The sequence below is a fragment of the Rhinopithecus roxellana genome, chromosome 14, assembly GCF_007565055.1.
Source record: "Rhinopithecus roxellana isolate Shanxi Qingling chromosome 14, ASM756505v1, whole genome shotgun sequence".
NCBI lineage: Eukaryota > Metazoa > Chordata > Mammalia > Primates > Cercopithecidae > Rhinopithecus > Rhinopithecus roxellana.
Window position 1 is genome coordinate 65,418,727 of NC_044562.1, and position 17,840 is coordinate 65,436,566.

General features: G+C 46.8%; 1 protein-coding gene and 1 non-coding gene across 5 annotated transcripts in view; both read right to left on the reverse strand.

The window, feature by feature from the left end:
- Positions 1-5,791: 5,791 nt before the first annotated feature.
- ATG16L1 (autophagy related 16 like 1) overlaps positions 5,792-17,840 on the reverse strand; it is a 44,818-nt gene continuing 32,769 nt past the window's right edge. For all 4 annotated transcript variants that reach the window (XM_010353141.1, XM_010353140.1, XM_010353139.2 and 1 more), the window contains 6 exons: positions 11,482-11,602; positions 11,103-11,208; positions 9,182-9,331; positions 9,026-9,073; positions 8,078-8,179; positions 5,792-7,184 (listed from right to left, as the gene is read on the reverse strand). In XM_010353141.1, coding sequence (XP_010351443.1) covers positions 7,091-7,184; positions 8,078-8,179; positions 9,026-9,073; positions 9,182-9,331; positions 11,103-11,208; positions 11,482-11,602 — 621 coding nt within the window. In that variant the 3' untranslated portion in view covers positions 5,792-7,090. The remainder of the gene's footprint in view (positions 7,185-8,077; positions 8,180-9,025; positions 9,074-9,181; positions 9,332-11,102; positions 11,209-11,481; positions 11,603-17,840) is intronic.
- Positions 12,524-12,788, reverse strand: LOC115893371. Its single transcript, XR_004053383.1, has one exon.

Sequence of the window (17,840 nt, forward strand, 5' to 3'; positions counted from 1 at the left end):
ACAACATTGTGAATATATTAAATGTCGCTGAATTGTTTACTTTAAAATGGTTTATGGTATGTGAATCTCAAATTTTTTTTTCTTTTGAGACACGGTCTTGCTCTGTCACCCAGACTGGAGTGCAGTGGCACCATCATGGCTCACTGCAGCCTTGACCTTTGGGGCTCAGGTGATCCTCCTGCTTCAGCATCCTGAGTAGCTGGGATTACAGGGATGTGCCACCACACCCGGCTAATTTTTGCATTTCTAGTAGCAACAGGGTTTCATCATGCTGCCCAGGCAGGTCTCAAACTCCTGGCCTCGAGTGATCCGCCCACCTCACCTCAGTGTTGGGATTACAGGTGTGAGCCACCATGCCTGGCCTACTACTACATTTTTAAACGATTCTCTCTTCCTTTCAGCTAGTCATACTTTGGGACAATCTTGGGGCTGGTTTGTTTTCCACTAATTCCACTACTATAAACCCACCATGTGCCAAGCACTCTATCGGGTGTAAAGCATATGACGGCCCTGAGATTGCCTTAGTCGCTTAGGACCATCCGGGTGTACTCCTGGGGGCAAGAGGACTTATGGCTTCCTAACTAGAAGCCAGGCTGTTTACAGTTTATCCTCTTACCGCCTGGCTCACAAGCATGCCTACCTATCCTATCCTCACTGTAGTTCTCTGACAAAAATGAAGCCCAAAGCCAGAATTCGCCTGCCATCATCTTCCTGTGCCTGGGGTCAGAGCAATCCACAGTGGGGGCTGGGCCCACAGTCATGTGCAGGTCTAATGTCCCCACTTGAGATATAAGTGTATGCTTATGGAGAAGCCAACCACATCCAGTGTGGGGCATTCAAAAAAAGGTCAGCAAGAATTACTGTTCTAGAATACATACTCAGCGCCTGTAATCCCAGCACTTTGGGAGGCTGAGGCGGGCAGATCACGAGGTCAGGAGATGGAGACCATCCTGGCTAACATGGTGAAACCCCGTCTCTAATAAAAATACAAAAAAATTAGCCGGGCATGGTAGTGGGCACCTGTAGTCCCTGCTACTTGGGAGGCTGAGGCAGGAGAATGGTGTGAACCCAGGAGGCAGAGCTTGCAGTGAGCCGAGATCGTGCCACTGCACTTCAGCCTGGGCGAGAGTGAGACTTAAAAAAAAAAAAAAAGTGACCCAAGGATAGTGACAAGGGCTTGCTTATACACAGATGCTTGCTTGCTTGCTGTGCCAGCAATCCCCCCAGCAGACGTGTGAACAAAGCCACCTCCACCATCCATTCCCACTAGACCAGGCCAGCCGCCTCACAGAATCTTAGTCAATAATCATTGTCTTAAGCCATGAAGTTTGAGGTAGTCTGTTATACAGCAAAAGCTAACTGGATTTTGTTTCAAACCAATCATAAGAAACACCGCTGCAACAATCAGGAACACTGGACTGAAGGGTGGGTGATACCGTTACTGTTAATTCCAGTAGGTGAATCACAGCCGGTGATACCATCACTGTTAATTCCAGTAGGTGAATCACAGCCGGGTCTCCTGGCCGGTTTGGGTTGGGATGCATGGTAATGCATGGGTAAAACCACATGCTTGAAATTTGCGTTAAAATACTCTGGGGGGAAAGCATCAAAGAGGGCTGACTGAGACTGACACGGCTGTTGAGTGGTGAGTACGCTGGACTCATTAGAGACAATACTGTCTACTCCCTTGGGTTCTGTGTTCGCCCTGATTTGGATGTTCTCACTGTGCTCACCAATTGCAGGTTAGAATATGAAGGCAACACGGTGCCGGGGAAGATTCACTAAGGAGCGGGGAAGCTTGATAGGACAGGAACAGTTGGAGCATGCACAGAGAGGGAGGATCTGGAACAAACAGGCCAGGAAGGGTTGAGACCTGTTAGGAAAGTCAGAGTTCCAGGAGGCCAGAGACGTCAAATTTTGCTTAAGTGAGGCAGCTAAGAATCATTTTGTGATTAGTCCCGTCTTTTACTGGCAGGTACCACATACCTCATGCACTTTTACAGACTCTACGCAGATACAGGCATACCTCATTTTGCTCAAGATTTCCAAAGGTTTTTTTTTTTTTTTGAGAGAGTCTTGCTCTGTCACCCAGAATGGAGTTCAATGGTGCGATCTCAGCTCACTGCAACCTCCACCTCCCGGGTTCAAGCAATTCTCCTGCCTCAGTCTCCTGACTAGCTGGGACTACAGGTGTGGACCACCACGCCCGGCTAATTTTTTGTATTTTTAGTAGAGATGGGGTTTCACTGTGTTAGCCAGGATGGTCTCAATCTCCTGACCTCGTGATCCGCCCGCCTTGGCCTCCCAAAGTGCTGGGATTTCCATAGTTTTCTGGATGGAAAATAGGAATTTCTAACATAAGCCGGACTTATTAAAGCAGGATACCAGAAAAGGCCATGTGGAGGAGCACAGTGCATTCACTTTTGAAAGCACAACTTAGCGTCACGCCTGTCCCTGTGGGCGTGGTGTGGCAGGCAGTGCTGAAGCAGATGGGCCCAGGACTGTAGGACGAGGACAACTTCTTGCTTAGCTGTTAACTTGCTTAGCTGTTAACCTGCTTAGCTGTTAAACTTTTCCCCATTTGCGAAATGGGGTACAATCCAGATTACAGAATTTGAGAGCCACAGACTCATTTTATTACTACCCAAACCATCTTACAAAAACAAAAATGCTTGTGGTTTCTGTATCCAAGTTGCCAGGCTTGGTACAAGCCAATGTTACCACTGTCATTCTTGTCTCCTGGTTCTGGAAATAGGTGCTAAAGTCCACATTTCAAAATGTCTAATCCAGGCGGGTGCAGTGGCTCACGCCTATGATTCCAGCACTTTGAGAAGGCAGGCGGGTGGACTGTTTAAGTCCAGAGTTCGAGACAACTCTGGCCAACACGGCAAAATCCCATCTCTACTAAAAATACAAAAAAAAGGTGCCACGCATGGTGGCAGGTGGCTGCAGTCCCAGCTACTCAGGAGGCTGAGGTGGGAGGATCATCTGAGCCCATGAGGTCAAAGTGGCAGTGAACTGAGATTGCACCACTGCACTCCACTTGGGCAATTGGAATGAGACCCTACCTAAAAAGAAAAAAAAAGAAAAGAAAAAGGTCTAATCAATTACAATTGCTGTTGTGGTACAGACACTCAGGTAGTTGTGCAGGATTTGGTACACTCAGCAACCTGGGACTTCCCAGCCAACTTGCTCCTGGAGCCTAAGAGCGGCCTCTTCATTCATTCACTAGTGTCCACACGAAACGTCCTGTGCCATGCTGTGAAAGCAGGAGGGGTTTGGGGACATCTATGGTAGGAGGCAGCATATGAACAGTATGCGCTTTAACAATAAGGCTTTGGGTAACATGGTGAAACCGTCTCTACAAAATATGAAAAATTAGCTGGCTGTGGTGGCACCAACCTATCGTCTCAGCTACTCAGAAGACAGAGGTGGGGGGATCACTTGTGCCTGGGAGGCAGAGGCTGCAGTGAGCCAAGATTGCGCCACTCTACTCCAGCCTGGGTGACAGAGACCTTGTCTCAAAAAATAAAAATAAAAAAATAAAAAAAAAATAGGGCCAAACAAAAGTGGCTCCACTCCCGTACTCCTGGCACTTTGAGAGGCTGAGGCAGGAGGACTGCTTTTGGCACTGCCATTGGAGACCATCCTGCAACATACTGAGACCCCATCTCTACTAAAAATAAAATTAGCCAGGCGTGGTGGTATGCTCAGGTTTAGGTAGTAGATCGCCTGGGCCTGGGAGGTCGAGGCTACAGTGAGCAGTGATCACATCACTGCTCTCCAGCCTGGGCAGCAAAGCAAAACCCTCTCAAAAAAAAAAAAATAAATAAAAACACAACAAAACTAGCCACTGGAAAGGCCCTTGTCCATGCCCTAGGCAGGGAGTTAAAGGGCAGTCACACTCCCCGGTGCTGTGAGACCCTCACCTTGACCTCAGCACTGGCAGGCAGTTAAGGGAGTGGAATGGAGCTCAGGGTGAGCACAGAGAACAGCCATGCTTCCCTCCAAATGCAAAAACACGATGATCTGAGACTATTCGAACACTTATTTGGGGACTATTTGGAGAATCACCTTCTTGAAGGTGATTGCAAAGGGCTCGTCCAACTTTTTTTTTTTTTTTTTTAAGAGACAGGGTCTTACCTTATCACCCAGGCTGGAGTGCAATCATAGCTCACTGTAGCCTCCAACTCCTGGCCTCAAGTGATCCTTCTGCCTCAGCCTCCCAAAGTGTTGGGATTACAGGTGTGAGCCAACACATCTCGCTTTCATCCAGCTTTGTGCAAGTGCTGGCTGCCTCAGACTTCAGACCCTGATGGCACCTTGACTGCAGGTGCTAGGCTAAGTGGAGACTGGCTGAGTTTCCTGAGCAGGGTGGTCATCACTTGTTACAGCTCAGGCTGTGTGTCAGGTATCTGAGCCACCACAAGTGAATGCCTCTCCAGCGTGGCGTTTCACTGGAGAAAGGCTCCGTGTGTGGGGCTCTTTTACTGCAGCTGGTAACGTTCTGGAGAAATACCTTTCCAGTGTCCGTTAAGATTTGCGTGACATGAACCTGGAATACCGGTGTTTACACGGAGTGATACTTTGTGGAATGGAGCTTACATGATGAACGAGAAAAGACAGTTAAAAAGTACTAGCCATTGTCACTATTCACAATAGCAAAGACTTAGAATCAACCCAAATGGCCATCAGTGACAGACTGGATTAAGAAAATGTGGCACATATACACCATGGAATACTATGCAGCCATAAAAAAGAATGAGTTCGTGTCCTCTGTAGGGACGTGGATGCAGCTGGAAACCATCATTCTCAGCAAACTATCTCAAGAACAGAAAAACAAACACCACATGGTCTCACTTATAGGTGGGAACTGAACAATGAGATCACGTGGACACAGGAAGGGGAACATCACACACTGGGGCCTATTGTGGGGAGCGGGGAGGGGGGAGGGATAGCATTAGGAGACATACCTAACATAAATGATGAGTTAATGGGTGCAGCACAGCAACATGGCACATGTATACGTATGTAACAAACCTGCACGTTGTGCACATGTACCCTAAAACAAACAAAAACAACAACAACAAACAAACAAGTAGGACACTCCACACAATTCAACCTGGTTCCCAAACTGCTCCCAGTAAATGGGAAAGTGCATCAGTTAAGCTGGTCAATGGCAATGGAGAGGCACATCCAAGGCGGAGCTGTTCAATGCTCTCTTTCGCTCCTTCCTCCCTCCCTCTTTACCTCCTTCCTGTCTTCCTTCTTCCCTCCCTCTTTACCTCCTTCCTGTCTTCCTTCTTCCCTCCCACTTTACCTCCTTCCTGTCTTCCTTCCTCCTTCTATGTGTTTGTCTTTCTCTCTCTTCCCCCCCCCCCCAACTTTATTAAGGGACAGACATACAATAAACTGCCCATATTTGAAGTATATAATTTGATGAGCTTTGACATATGTATATAGGTATAAACCCATCATCACAATCAAGGTAACAGACATTTCCATCGCCCCAAATTGTTTCTTTGTGGCCTTTTGTAATTCATTCCTCCCCCTCCCTCCATCTGCAGACAACCAATAATCTGCTTTCTGCCACTATAGATTTGTTTATATTTTCTAGAATTTTATATAAATGGAATCATGCAGTTAAAAAAAAACAAACAAAAAAACCACAATAAACAGTTGGTAAATGGGGGAAAAAAGTACTAGCCATTGTTTACAAATAACTACCAGGTACTTTCTTTCCCCTTTCTAAGGATAAGGGAGAATAAAATAATCACCAAGAGGCATGGAGTTTGAAAAGTATATAACAGATTTCTTTTTAATTATTTACAATCAAGTTCTGCTGGGCAACATAACGAAATAAATAAAAGATGTGCCCTGGCCTGTAAATTTCAACTCTCCTTAAGTTCTCTGAAGGGCAAATTGGAAAGTGGCGACCAGGCAGGGAAGAGAGGGCAGGTAGAGGCCAGGACCATCAGTGGGAAGGCGGCCTGACACCTCTCACTGGCTCTAGCACTCACATCCCCAAATGTCCAAAGAACAAGCATGGAAGAAAAAAAATAAAGTGCAAATTTAAAAGTGATAAGGGTGTTTTGCACACTCAGTGAACTAAAACTTTATACACAGGTAAAATGGTAAAGATAAATGTTTTTCCTTGGCCTTCATCACAACCCCTGAAACGGAAAGATGGCACTGCTGTGCTTCTGAGCCTGGGCTTCTTGCACTAAAGCACCAAGGGCATGGCACACAGGCTTGGCAGAAGGGCCATGGCCAGAATCACCAGCTTCAGACAAATATGTTGGAGGTCTCAAATCCCTTGGCACCCCAAGCATGCAGTGTGCACCCACCTTCTGGCTATCTGCAGATCGATACAGGAACACATCCTTACCTCTGCAGCAAACCCATTTCCCTGGAAAAGATTTTCTCACATCCTCTCCCACTTCAAAAAAATTAAAAAACATTTTGTTTTAAACCACACAGAGATTTTTAAATATGTCGAATCTTGTGCGGGAAAGAGAGCCAGAAAGCTCTGAAGAACAGTGGAAGAGATCTGAGGAAATTTCAGCAGGAATGAGACACATTCATGCAGCCCACCAGGGAGGGGTCTGTAGTCTTGGAGTTTCCGTGAATCCAATGCTTAAAGTGAGCTCACCGGGCAAATGACCCCAAGGTGATGGGACATGCGTCAGGCCAGAACCAACTTTGGAAGGATGAGAGAAAGCACAGAGAACACCACCTTGGTGTGGGGGCTGTTTTTGGCACCGCCCTTGGTGAGGAGGCCCAGCAGGGCCCTGTGCTCCCCCGAGTGAGGTATGGAAGGTCGGAGCTAGTAGTGTTTCCCAAGGCAAGAACCTGAGCTCTGCTAAGTGACCGCAGCGTCAGGTTTTCAGTGTTATTCTTCCAGGCCAAGAGAGACCTCAGTCAAATCTTCAGAAATCCCGTTCATGGCAAAGCTACAGTGCCACGCAGCTTGAGCTTCTCTGGGAGGTCCATGCTATACCCAGCACATCACCTGCCAGGACAGGGCTGCAGGAGCCCACATGCTTCTTCTGAGGAGGGCGCTGGGGTCCTCCTAGCCCTGAGAGCCCCGTTAATACTGTGCCCACAGCACAGCTTTGCATCCTTTGTCCACGCTGACAACGTGCGAGCCAGAGGGCGACCACGCCACTGCATTGATGGATGAGCTTCAAAGGAGAGATCAGAAAAGTACCAAGTTTCAGAACATTTGGGATGAGATCTTAGTGAACTAAACACCAGAAGCTTGTGCACTCAGGGAGTCACAATTTTTCCAACTTCCATTTCACTCTCTGGCACTGTGCCCACAGCAATGCAGGAGCTCACTAAAATGCAAAAGACCTCTGAAAAATCCAGTGGTGTACTTAATTAAGTCATGCTGGGATGAAGGCAGTTTGGCCCCTTTGGCAGTCAGCGCTTATCACACTCTCCCTGAGAAAGGAGCTCTGAGTGAGCTGGAAAGAGACAGTACACACGCCTCTGAAGAGCCAGGCAGTGGTGGTCAGCACTGGTTAGGTCTGGGAGCAGTTGCTGCTGCCCAAGAGCAGGGAGAGAAGGTTCTGAAGGAAAATGGTATCTGGCTTCCAACTAGCAGGTGGGCTTGTGTGGGCAGAACAAAGTTAGGAAAAAAGGGGGTCTGGGGCCTGCCTATCAGGTGGAAGATAAAATAAGGTGTGTGGAAATCAGTGTTGAGGACATGTCAATGCACTGACAACGGGCACTTCCAAAGGAGAGAGGGAGGCAGAAAGGAAGGAGAGGAGAGAAGGGGAAGGAGACACAGAGGACATGGGACATAACCAAAGAGACAGGGATGTGTTTCTATAACCCTTTCTCCAGCGGCCGCCACTCTAACTGCTCTACCTGGAGTACTCTGTAGACTGTGGCCTGCTGTGCTGTGAATGGCCCCAGCTTCTCTCCACTGACCTAGCTCAGTCAGCCGAGCAGGTGGGCGGGCGGGCAGTGCCCTCATGGTGTTGACTGAGGTCTAAACCGGATGACCCTGAGATCAAGTCAAAGGCCTTGCTCACAACGCAAGGGGGCGCTGAGACAGGGCTCATCTTACCTGTGCTGCTTTGAAAGAACCTTTTCCACTTTCCCCGTGAGCACACTCCAGATATAGAGAGAGCCCTCAGCAGAGCCTGCCGCCACGTAACTGCCGTCAGGACTAGAGAAGACAGGAAGAAAAGAAAGGCTGTCAATTCCCCATCCCCCATTCAGCATCTCTGTGGCCTCTTTCCCAAGAAGGAATGTTTGTTCTTCACTGATGGCCACTCCTGTGCACCTAGACCTCAGAAGGTGTGCTATTCATGGCCCTTCCAGCCCAATCTGCTTTTCTCTACTATTTCAGCACCATCCGGCTAATGAAGAGTGGCATCACATTACTTCTTGGGGCTCCAAGTCCTTAACCATCTACAGACTTGAACAAAACAACATATAGGGAGATCAAAGCCAACCTCCTGGACATAGCTAAGGGTTTAAGCCCGTGGACTGCCTTGTTACATGCTTCAAAGAGGAGGAGGAAAGAAAAGAAGCATCTTAGCAACTGAGCCTGGAAATGTATTTGGAAGACGCACGATACATGGAAGAAGGGAACAAGCAGCGGAAAACTGCAGACCACCTGCACACCCTTCTTCAAAAAGGCTTTTCAGTCCCACCCCAGGCCCACAGCCATTCCTGCCCTTTTCCAAAGCTTTCACACATTCCAAACTTAAGGTGTGAGGCAACAGTTCTTGCGTGAATGAGTGATGAGAAGTGTACCTAATGGGCTCACCCAGAAGAAAGCAACCAGTCAACTGTTATTTTCTAGTACAACACATTAGGTTCATGTAATCACAAAAGGAACACTGGAAAGAGACAATAATGGTGGCCTGCAATAATGAACTTACAAGCACATTCCTGGAAACATAGGTTGGGCACTGAACAAAATTTAGCTCTATATCCCCAGTGGGAAAATGCCCACGCAGAACTCTTTGTGATGAACCAAATTGACAGGGGGTGGGTCACTACTAACCTGAAGACAACTCTGGTCCAGTCAGAGCCGCACTTGAACCCAGGTGCACTGAAACAAACAACAGGGCACTGTCACTCAGGGAGCTCAGGCCATGCAGCACATAAGAGAGCAGGGTTGGGACTCTGGTCTTCATGCAACCAGCACATCTTCAGTTACCTGAATGTCTGCTTGACAGCATTTGTTCGGAGATCAATAACTTTTAGCAAGTCATCCCGGGAGCAGCTCAGGAGCTCAGTCCTTTCTGGGTTTAAGTCCAGGGCAGTAATCTTTCCCAACAGCTCCATCTCTCGAACTATACTCTCTGATCTAAGAGGGACAACAGATTTGAGAAATGTAACACAGGCCAAAATTACTAGACCTCATGCCATGGAGGAAAAAAGAGGCACTGCAATTCAACTAGCATGCAACGCTCTGCCAGCGCAGTCAATGTGTTCCCAGCCTTCTAATAACCTGTGACCGCTTTTCTTACTTTCTCATCAACAGACCCTAAGACAGTCACTTCCAGACTAGAACTCTGAAGTTGGTAAGAATTTCCTCATCCATTTTTGGGATGACAACAGTCGCCAATCAGAGTTTCTGCTCAGCATGAGCTAACTAGGGCTACTACCCAATTAGTACTAGTTCAGTGATGTGATTTCAACTTTTGGATAAAGTTGGCAAAGAAACCTGCATTAGTGGGCCTGGGCTGCCCCGTAAGTGTAACTCTGTAGGCTCCTGCAGGTTTTCTGCCCTGTTCAGTGCGGCTCTGTGGCCCTCCACCTGTAGACATGGGGCCAGGAGAGCCAGGGCAGAGCCACGGTTCTATGCACCTCCCTCTTCTCTGTGCTCCGGCCCATGTCCAGGTTGGCTAACGGCCACCCTGGGCAGGGCACTGTTGGTGACATTTACAGCCAAAGGGGGTGCTGACCTGTTCTGTGAGGATTTTGTTGTAAGCCTTCAATGAAATCATTTTCTATCTCACACCGTAACTAAGCAAGAATTTATCTTACTGTTGCTAAATATGCAGCTTGAAGCAAGCTACTCCACTTCCTTGGGACTCGGGGTCTTCAGCTGTCAAATTATGGGATGGACTAAGAGACTTTGAACATCCAGCTTAACTCTCAAATTCCATGTTTCAAGTTCCAATTTCAGGTTTTAAAAGCAAACTAAAGATTATGAATAAAATGTGAAGTGGTGTCCAGGAACCATGAGCACTGTGAGGACTTTCTGGTGCCATGCTGTGTTTCAAAGCATCGTCTATCACCACGGGCCCTGTGCCCCCGCCCTCTCTACAACCCTGCTGGGAGGCTGTCCTCATTTACTCTCCATCCTGTCTCCTCATCCTCTGCCTCCAACCTGTCAACAAGCCCTGTCCACATTCTCCTTCAAATAGATTCCCTCCGCCACATGTTCCTCTACTGACTTGAACTTAGGTCCTTATCAACTCTTATTGATTTCCTGTTCCCCAATATGCCCTCTCAAAATGTCACCAAAGTCATCTACTAGACTCCTGCAAAGCAACCATTTCCTTGCTAAACACCCAACAACTTACGGGATCGAGCCATTTGAAAATGGCTTATCAAGCCCGTGGCAACCTGATTTCAACGCACCACAGCCACCTCACTGGCTTCTGCTCACTTGCCACGTATCAGCCACCAGACACACACTCAAAAGTCTGAGTGGCTTTCCTGCTGTGTGAATCCTACTCAAGTCTCTGGAGAAATGTGCAGAGGCATTCTTTAGCACACTCGGGCAAAGGTACCTGCCTCTACTTCAACACACTAGTCACTGACTTTCGTGTCTGCCTTCCCTACTACAGTTTAAACTACCTAAAGGGAGAAAGAGTATCCTGTGTGCCTCTTCTCACCTGCCAGCTGGTGTAGGGCCCAGCACTCACTGCATGCTCAATACATGACTGCTAAGCTCCACAGGCTACTTCACGGGAAAGAACAGCCGAGTGTTAATAAGCTAACACTAAACATGCACGTACTGAAGCACATTTCTGCCATGTCCTGAGATTTTAAAAGCACAACCCATGTACAGAACCATCACTGTGGAGACTCTCATGTGCCTCCTGTCAGGCGCTTGGGTATCATACCGAATGTCCCAGAAACGAATTTTCTTGTCAAAATGTCCACTCATTACACATTGCTCTGTGCAGACAATATCATTGCAACTGGATCCTGCAAACACTGTCTTTATGCCTGAAAGAAACGCAAACATCATTAATCAAGCAGAGGCACCAACGTGGCTGTTTACATAATGCTGCTACCCTCGAACCACTGCCTTGTCAGAGTTACTCACTTAAATGAAGCCTCAAACAAGACCAACTATCACTACCCTCAGCGCCCCTCTAAACGTGAAGCCAGACCTGAAATTCAAACTATGTCACATAAATGCAGGCTCTGACGTGCAAACACACACCTCCACGCTAACAGCTAAGCATACACACAGACAGAGAGACTGAATTTCCTCACAGACTTTGCTGCGTAGATCCCAGAGTTTGAGAGTCCGGTCGTGACTTCCTGAGACGATCCGCGCATTGTCCAGCAGGAACTTAGCAGACAGCACTTTCCCACTATGTCCCGTGAGTGTGTGCTAGGAGAGAACACAGCCAGGGTGAGCCTCAGGGCGCCAGGCCCTGCCTATGCCGGCAAAGTATCCACAGCATCCTTACCTCCAGTCGGAGTGTCAGACCACCCTGAGATCTGGCCAGGAACACTCAAAGCGATAAGACAGCAGAGGAAAAAGACACAGGTCAGGCACAGACTCATGCCTGCAATCCCAACACACTGCGAGGCCAAGGTGTGAGGACTGCTTGAGCCCAGGAGTTCAAGACCAGCCTGGGCAACACAGTGAAACCCCCATCTCTACAAAAACTTTTTCAAAAATTTGCAGGGAGTGGTGGTATGTACCTGGGGTCCCAGTTACTTGGGAAGCTGAGGCAAGAGGACTGCTTGAGCCTGGGAGGTCGAGGTTGCAGTGAACTATGATAGTGCCATTGTACTCCACCTGAGTGACAGCAAGATCCTGTCACTCACACACACACACACACACACACACACACACACACACACACACACATCCCAAACAGGATACGAAGCAACAATCTCATTCCTGCGTCTTATCCAGAGGCCACATATTTCATAGGAAGCCTATCTTTGAGTGTTGGCCAAATGTGAGGTATCAAGACCAAAAGGATAAAACTCCCACTAAAAATAACATTAAAAACAAAAATTGAACATCACTAGGACCAAGCTTCACGTGCTCCCCATCCTCAATGTTGAATTTGAAATCAGCTCTACCACAGACATCTGCTGTACTGTTTTTGTAATTTTTTGTATGTCTGGATTATATAAAATTCTAAAAAGTTTAAAGCCTCGATTTTGCCCCATGCTGCTGAAAGTCAGTTCCATATTTAAAGTCAGACTAGACAAGGTCACCACAGGCATAATTTACAAAAGGCAACATCAGGACTCTATGTAAACAATTAAAACCCCTGGGGGATTTTCAATCAGAGGTCTCAGCTTGAACAAGTCAGATCATAGCCACAGATATCAGCACTCCCAACAATCAAATCCCTTTGTGACTAAGCTGTTGGATGCCAACCAGTGTCTTCCCTGAGCTCACGGAGGAACACAGGATGAGGGACATCACGGAGTGTCGGCTGCCCTTCTGCCCATCACAGCACTTCTGAAGCGCGATGGAGGAGAGGCAGCTGAGGGTAACTGGGATGCTAGGAGGGGATCTGAGGACTCAGACCTTTTACCATTCATCATTGACCTCTATGCAGTGCACGATCAACCTTTTTCTATGTGTTAAAACACCAGAGGTTCAGAAGGTATTCACTGCTGTTTTCTTTCTAATTAGAAAATGCAAGGGTGGGCAAAGTGGCTCACACTGGTAATCCTACCACTTTGGGAGACCAAGGTGGGAGGACTACTTGAGCCCAGGAGTTTGAGACCAGCTTGGGCAAAATAGTGAGATCCTCATCTCTACAAAAAAATTCAAATTAGCTGGGTGTGGTGGTATGTACTTATAGTCTCAGCTACAGGGGAGGCTGAGGTGAGAGGACTGTTTGAGCCCAGAAGGTCGAAGCTGCAGGGAGCCCAGATCATGCGACTGCACTCCAAACCTCAGCTCCCAAAGATGAGACCTCATGGTTCGGGGTTAGATTTTTTGTGTTAACATTTTTGAAACCAATCTTTCCTCTGTTTTCAGTGGAGTTAACTCCACTTCAACACAGAAACAAAAAACTTATACTACCACATATACTACCCTCTCTTCTTCAATGAGGGAAGCTTGCATGAGTTCTCACACTGCCTTATTCCACATTCAAACCTCTGAAACTGGGACAGCATCTTACAACTGCTGCCAGTCGGGTGCCGGCTGTGCTACAGTTGTGTGAAAACCTCCCACTGATCCTTCTGTAAGATCAAGAAAGCTCCACTAACAAAGCCTCCACTACATACAGTCCATGAATAATGATTCCATTCAATATAAAACATCCACTCTGCACAAATCACGGGGAGAGACAAAAAAACTTGGGTAGGCTACTTCTTAAATTCTTTTTTCTTTTTTGAGACAGAGTCTCGCTCTTGTCACCCAAGCTGGAGTGCAGTGGCGTGATCTCAGCTCACTGCAACCTCCGCCTCCCAGGTTCAAGTGGTTCTCCTGCCTCAGCCTCCTGAGTAGCTGGGACTATAGGCATGCGCCACCATGTCCAGCTAATTTTTGTATTTTTAGTAGAGACGGGTTTTACCATGTTGGCCAGGCTGGTCTTGAACTCCTGACCTCAAGTGATCTCCCTGCCTCGGCCTCCCAAAGTGCTAGGATTACAGGCATGAGCCACTGTGCCCAGGCTTTCATTCAATTCTTAATAACTATTTTATCAAAAATTCAAATTTGTATTTATATTCACTATCTGTTTCTTAACGTTAAGAGTAAAATCACATTTCACAAACACAGGGAAGAAAAAGACATTGTTCCTAAGTGGGATATGGCAAGTACAGATGATCCTCAACTTATGATGGGGCCAGTCCTGACAAACACATTGTAAGATGAAAATACCCTACGTTGGGGACCATCTGTATATTCATTTTTACATACTTTACAGGAACATGTTAATCTTTACACAATTATACTCTTCCTAAAAATGTATCCATTGCTCTCTTCACCTTATAGCATAAGCATTTTCTCATATGATAGCTGAAAATTCATAGGCTTTGGGGTTCCACTGATTTAAACACCCTGGGTCTCTGTAACATCTGTGAACGGGAAACATCCTTGTGCTATCTTAGTATGGACTCAACAAGACGAATGGGATCAAATCTCTTCCTTGTTGCACCCCCCTTTCTTTAAGAGTCTGTCACAAAGGTTGCTGCAGTGAACATCTATGGGCATAGAGCTTTCTTCTCTTGATTTATTTCCAGGAATGAAACTGCTGAACTAATGGAATAAGGGAAAGGGATGTTTTGTTTCTTGGCTCCTTGTATGTACTGTCAGCTTGCTTTTTACAATGTTTGGGCTTCTGCTCACCTTATTCTCAGTGAGAATAAGCTGGAGCTGCCTGAAGCTGACTCGCCCACTGTCTCGGTGCTTCTAATGGTATAGAGCTGGGCCTCCTACAGGCATTCAATCACCTCTATCATTTATAAAGAGTCCTTTGAAATGGATCAGATTTAAAATTCTTATATCCATTAGGTGTTTCTGAAATCTATTTTTATGATTAACACCACTTTTAGGTTTCATCTTCTACTTTTAAACAGGGATTAACAAGAGAAGGGCAGTGGATTTAGATGTCATCAAGGCCGGGGCCTCAAAGCGGGGAAGCTTCAAGATTCCTCTGCTCCACTGGGCTCTGCACAGACTCTCTCTGTGCCTCATGGCAGATAACGAGTGACGACCCCTATTTCTAAACACAAAATTGCTCATTCAGGCAACAACTTAATCATGCAGCTAACATAACACCAACCAAAGACAACTGATTCCAGAAGAATGCAGAACTCAAAGAGGAACATTCCAAACAGAAACCATCACCTAGCAGCCACAGCCAATCCTCACTGTGGCCACTTCACCACACCACGACAGAAGTGGGCAGGGGGGTTCACCAAGCAAGCTCTTCAAGTCAAATCTTACCAAGCAGCCGGGCAGTTTTGTACTGACTTTAGATTTTTAACGGAGGCATCACAGGGGACTCCTTTCAATGCCAGGCTGTTTCTAGGGTGCATTTACAAAAAGTTTGTTAAAGCAAGCACTCAACCAGCTGCTTCTTGTTTGCCAGTCTCTCCCAACACCATTCCCTTGTCACAAGAGCAAAGGAGATACCAACAGGGCATGGATGTCTGTGAGTTTCACAACACAGATGAATGGATTCCTATTCTCCAATATCATCTGTTAACTGGGGTCTAAAAAAAAGCCAGCACTCCCTAAAATAAGGAGCCTATTTTACTTTCTGCAACCTGGTAAAGTTTTCAGGAGAGTTCTCTGGGTACAAGGAAACTGCTGAAAAAGGCCTCCCATCTTCACACATTTACCAAGGAACAGGACAAGGTTATGAGCAGGCCAGAAACTCAAAAGCCAACTAGTCCAGCACAGGAGGCTCCTGGCCCAGCATGGCATCGTCAGAAGCAGTAGCCCAGCAGCCTGCGCCGTGCTCCTGCATCGAGAACATTTCCCCAGTGAGACCTCTGTGTGCCGGCTCAATGTTAGGACCTTTGCCTCTCAGTTTAGCTCCCTGCTCTAGGTCCCCTTCTTGTTATTTCTAACCCAAAGGCTGATGCCCACCTGTATAGGACTCCTCTTTGACCAATTAAAAAATATCATCCTGCACTACTGGTTGACTCAACTTCTTCTTCTCCTCTAGGGAACTATCATAAAAAAGGCCGTAGGCCCCTCTTCAATAATTGGGCAGTTTTACTGTATCTCAGTCTAGAATAAAAGATCAATGATTAGATAAATCACAATATTCCACAGGATGGATTAGAACGTAGCCATGAGTACTGGCTAGGCCATCTTTTCCATGTGTACAGTACAGAACAACAGGGCTTCAACTGAACGTGTTCAAGCATCTGAATCGATGTGCCCCGTGGCAGGCTCTCTAGCAGCGCACTTCCCGAGTCCGTCGTTAAGACAAGAACATAGGCTCCTCAGCTCTCACAACACGTCCTTGTCATCGTCAGGGCTCGTTATTTTGCACATTCGGACCTCGATCGTCTTTCAATTGCGAATTAAGAATGACTACCCCTGAGGTATTGGCTAGCATCTAATACTAATAATCTTCTATACAACCCTCTCAAGAAAATCACCAGAAACCCACCTAATATACCATTCTACTACAGCTCCTCCACCTCCCTTGTAGATTTAAGAAATTCATCTCGGCCATGTGTCGTGGTGCACGCCTGTAATCCCAGCACTTTGGGAGGCCGAGGCGGGTGGATTACTTAAGGTCAGGAGTTCCAGACCAGCCTGGCCAACATGGGGAAACCCTGTCTCTACTAAAAAAATACAAAAATTAGGCCAGGTACAGTGGCTCATGCCTGTAATCCCTGCAATTTGGGAGGCCGAGGTGGGTGGATCATGAGGTCAGGAGATCAAGACCATCCTAGCTAAGACGGTAAAACCCCGTCTCCACTAAAAATACAAAAAATTAGCTGGGCATGGTGGTGGGTGCCTGCAGTCCCAGCTATTCTGGAGGCTGAGGCAGGAGAATGGCGTGGGAGGTGGAGCTTGCAGTGAACCGAGATCGTGCCACTGCACTCCAGCCTGGGCGACAGAGCGAGACTCCATCTCAAAAAAAAAAAAAAAAAAAAAAAAAAATTAGCCGGGCATGGTGGCAGATGCGTGGTGGCAGATGCATGTAATCCCAGCTACTTGGGAGGCTGAGGAAGGAGAATCACTTGAACCTGGGAGGCAGAGGCTGAAGTGAGCCGAGATCACATCATTGCATTCCAGCCTGGGTGACAGGTTCCATCTCAGAAAAAAAAAAGAAAAAAGAAATTTAGGACAGGCACGGCAGCTCATGCCTGTAATCCCAGCACTTTGGCAGGCCGAGGCGGGTGAATCATAAGGTCAGGAGTTCAAGACCAGCCTGGCCAAGATGGTGAAACCCTGTCTCTACTAAAAAATACAAAAATTAGCTGGGCGTAGTGGAGGGCGCCTGTAATCCCAGCTACTCAGGAGGCTGAGGCAAGAGAACTGCTTGAACCTGGGAGGCGGAATTTGCACTGAGCTGAGATGGCGCCACTGCACTCTAGCCTGGGTGACAGAGCAAGACTCTGCCTCAGAAAAAAAAAAAAAAAAAAAAAAAAAAAAAAAAAAAAAAAGAAATTTGTTTGGCTGGGCAGTGGCTCACGCCTGTAATCCCAGCACTTTGGGAGGCCGAGGTGGGCAGATCCCTTGAGGTCAGAAGTTCGAGACCAGCCTGGCCAACATGGTGAAACCCCATCTCTACTAAAAATATAAAAATTACCCACGCCTGTAATCCTAGCTACTTAAGAGGCTGAGGCAGAATTGCTTGAACCTAGGAGGCGGAGGTTGAAGTGAGCCGAGATCATACCACTGTACTCTACATAACAGCAAAACTCCATCTCAAAAAAGAAAAAACAAAAAAAAAAAAAAAAAAAAAGAAAAGAAAAAGAAAAGAAAAAAGAAAAAAAATTCATCTTAACGTTACTTCCTGTTTCTGGTGTGGGTTGACACACACAAATGGCTTGTGTTGAACTTTTTTTTTTTTTTTTTTTTTAGTAAAATGCCTACTAATGCCAAATTCATCCTCCATTATATCTTTCAATAGTTTGTGTTTAATAAGCTTATGTGATGATTCCTTCAGGCTTAT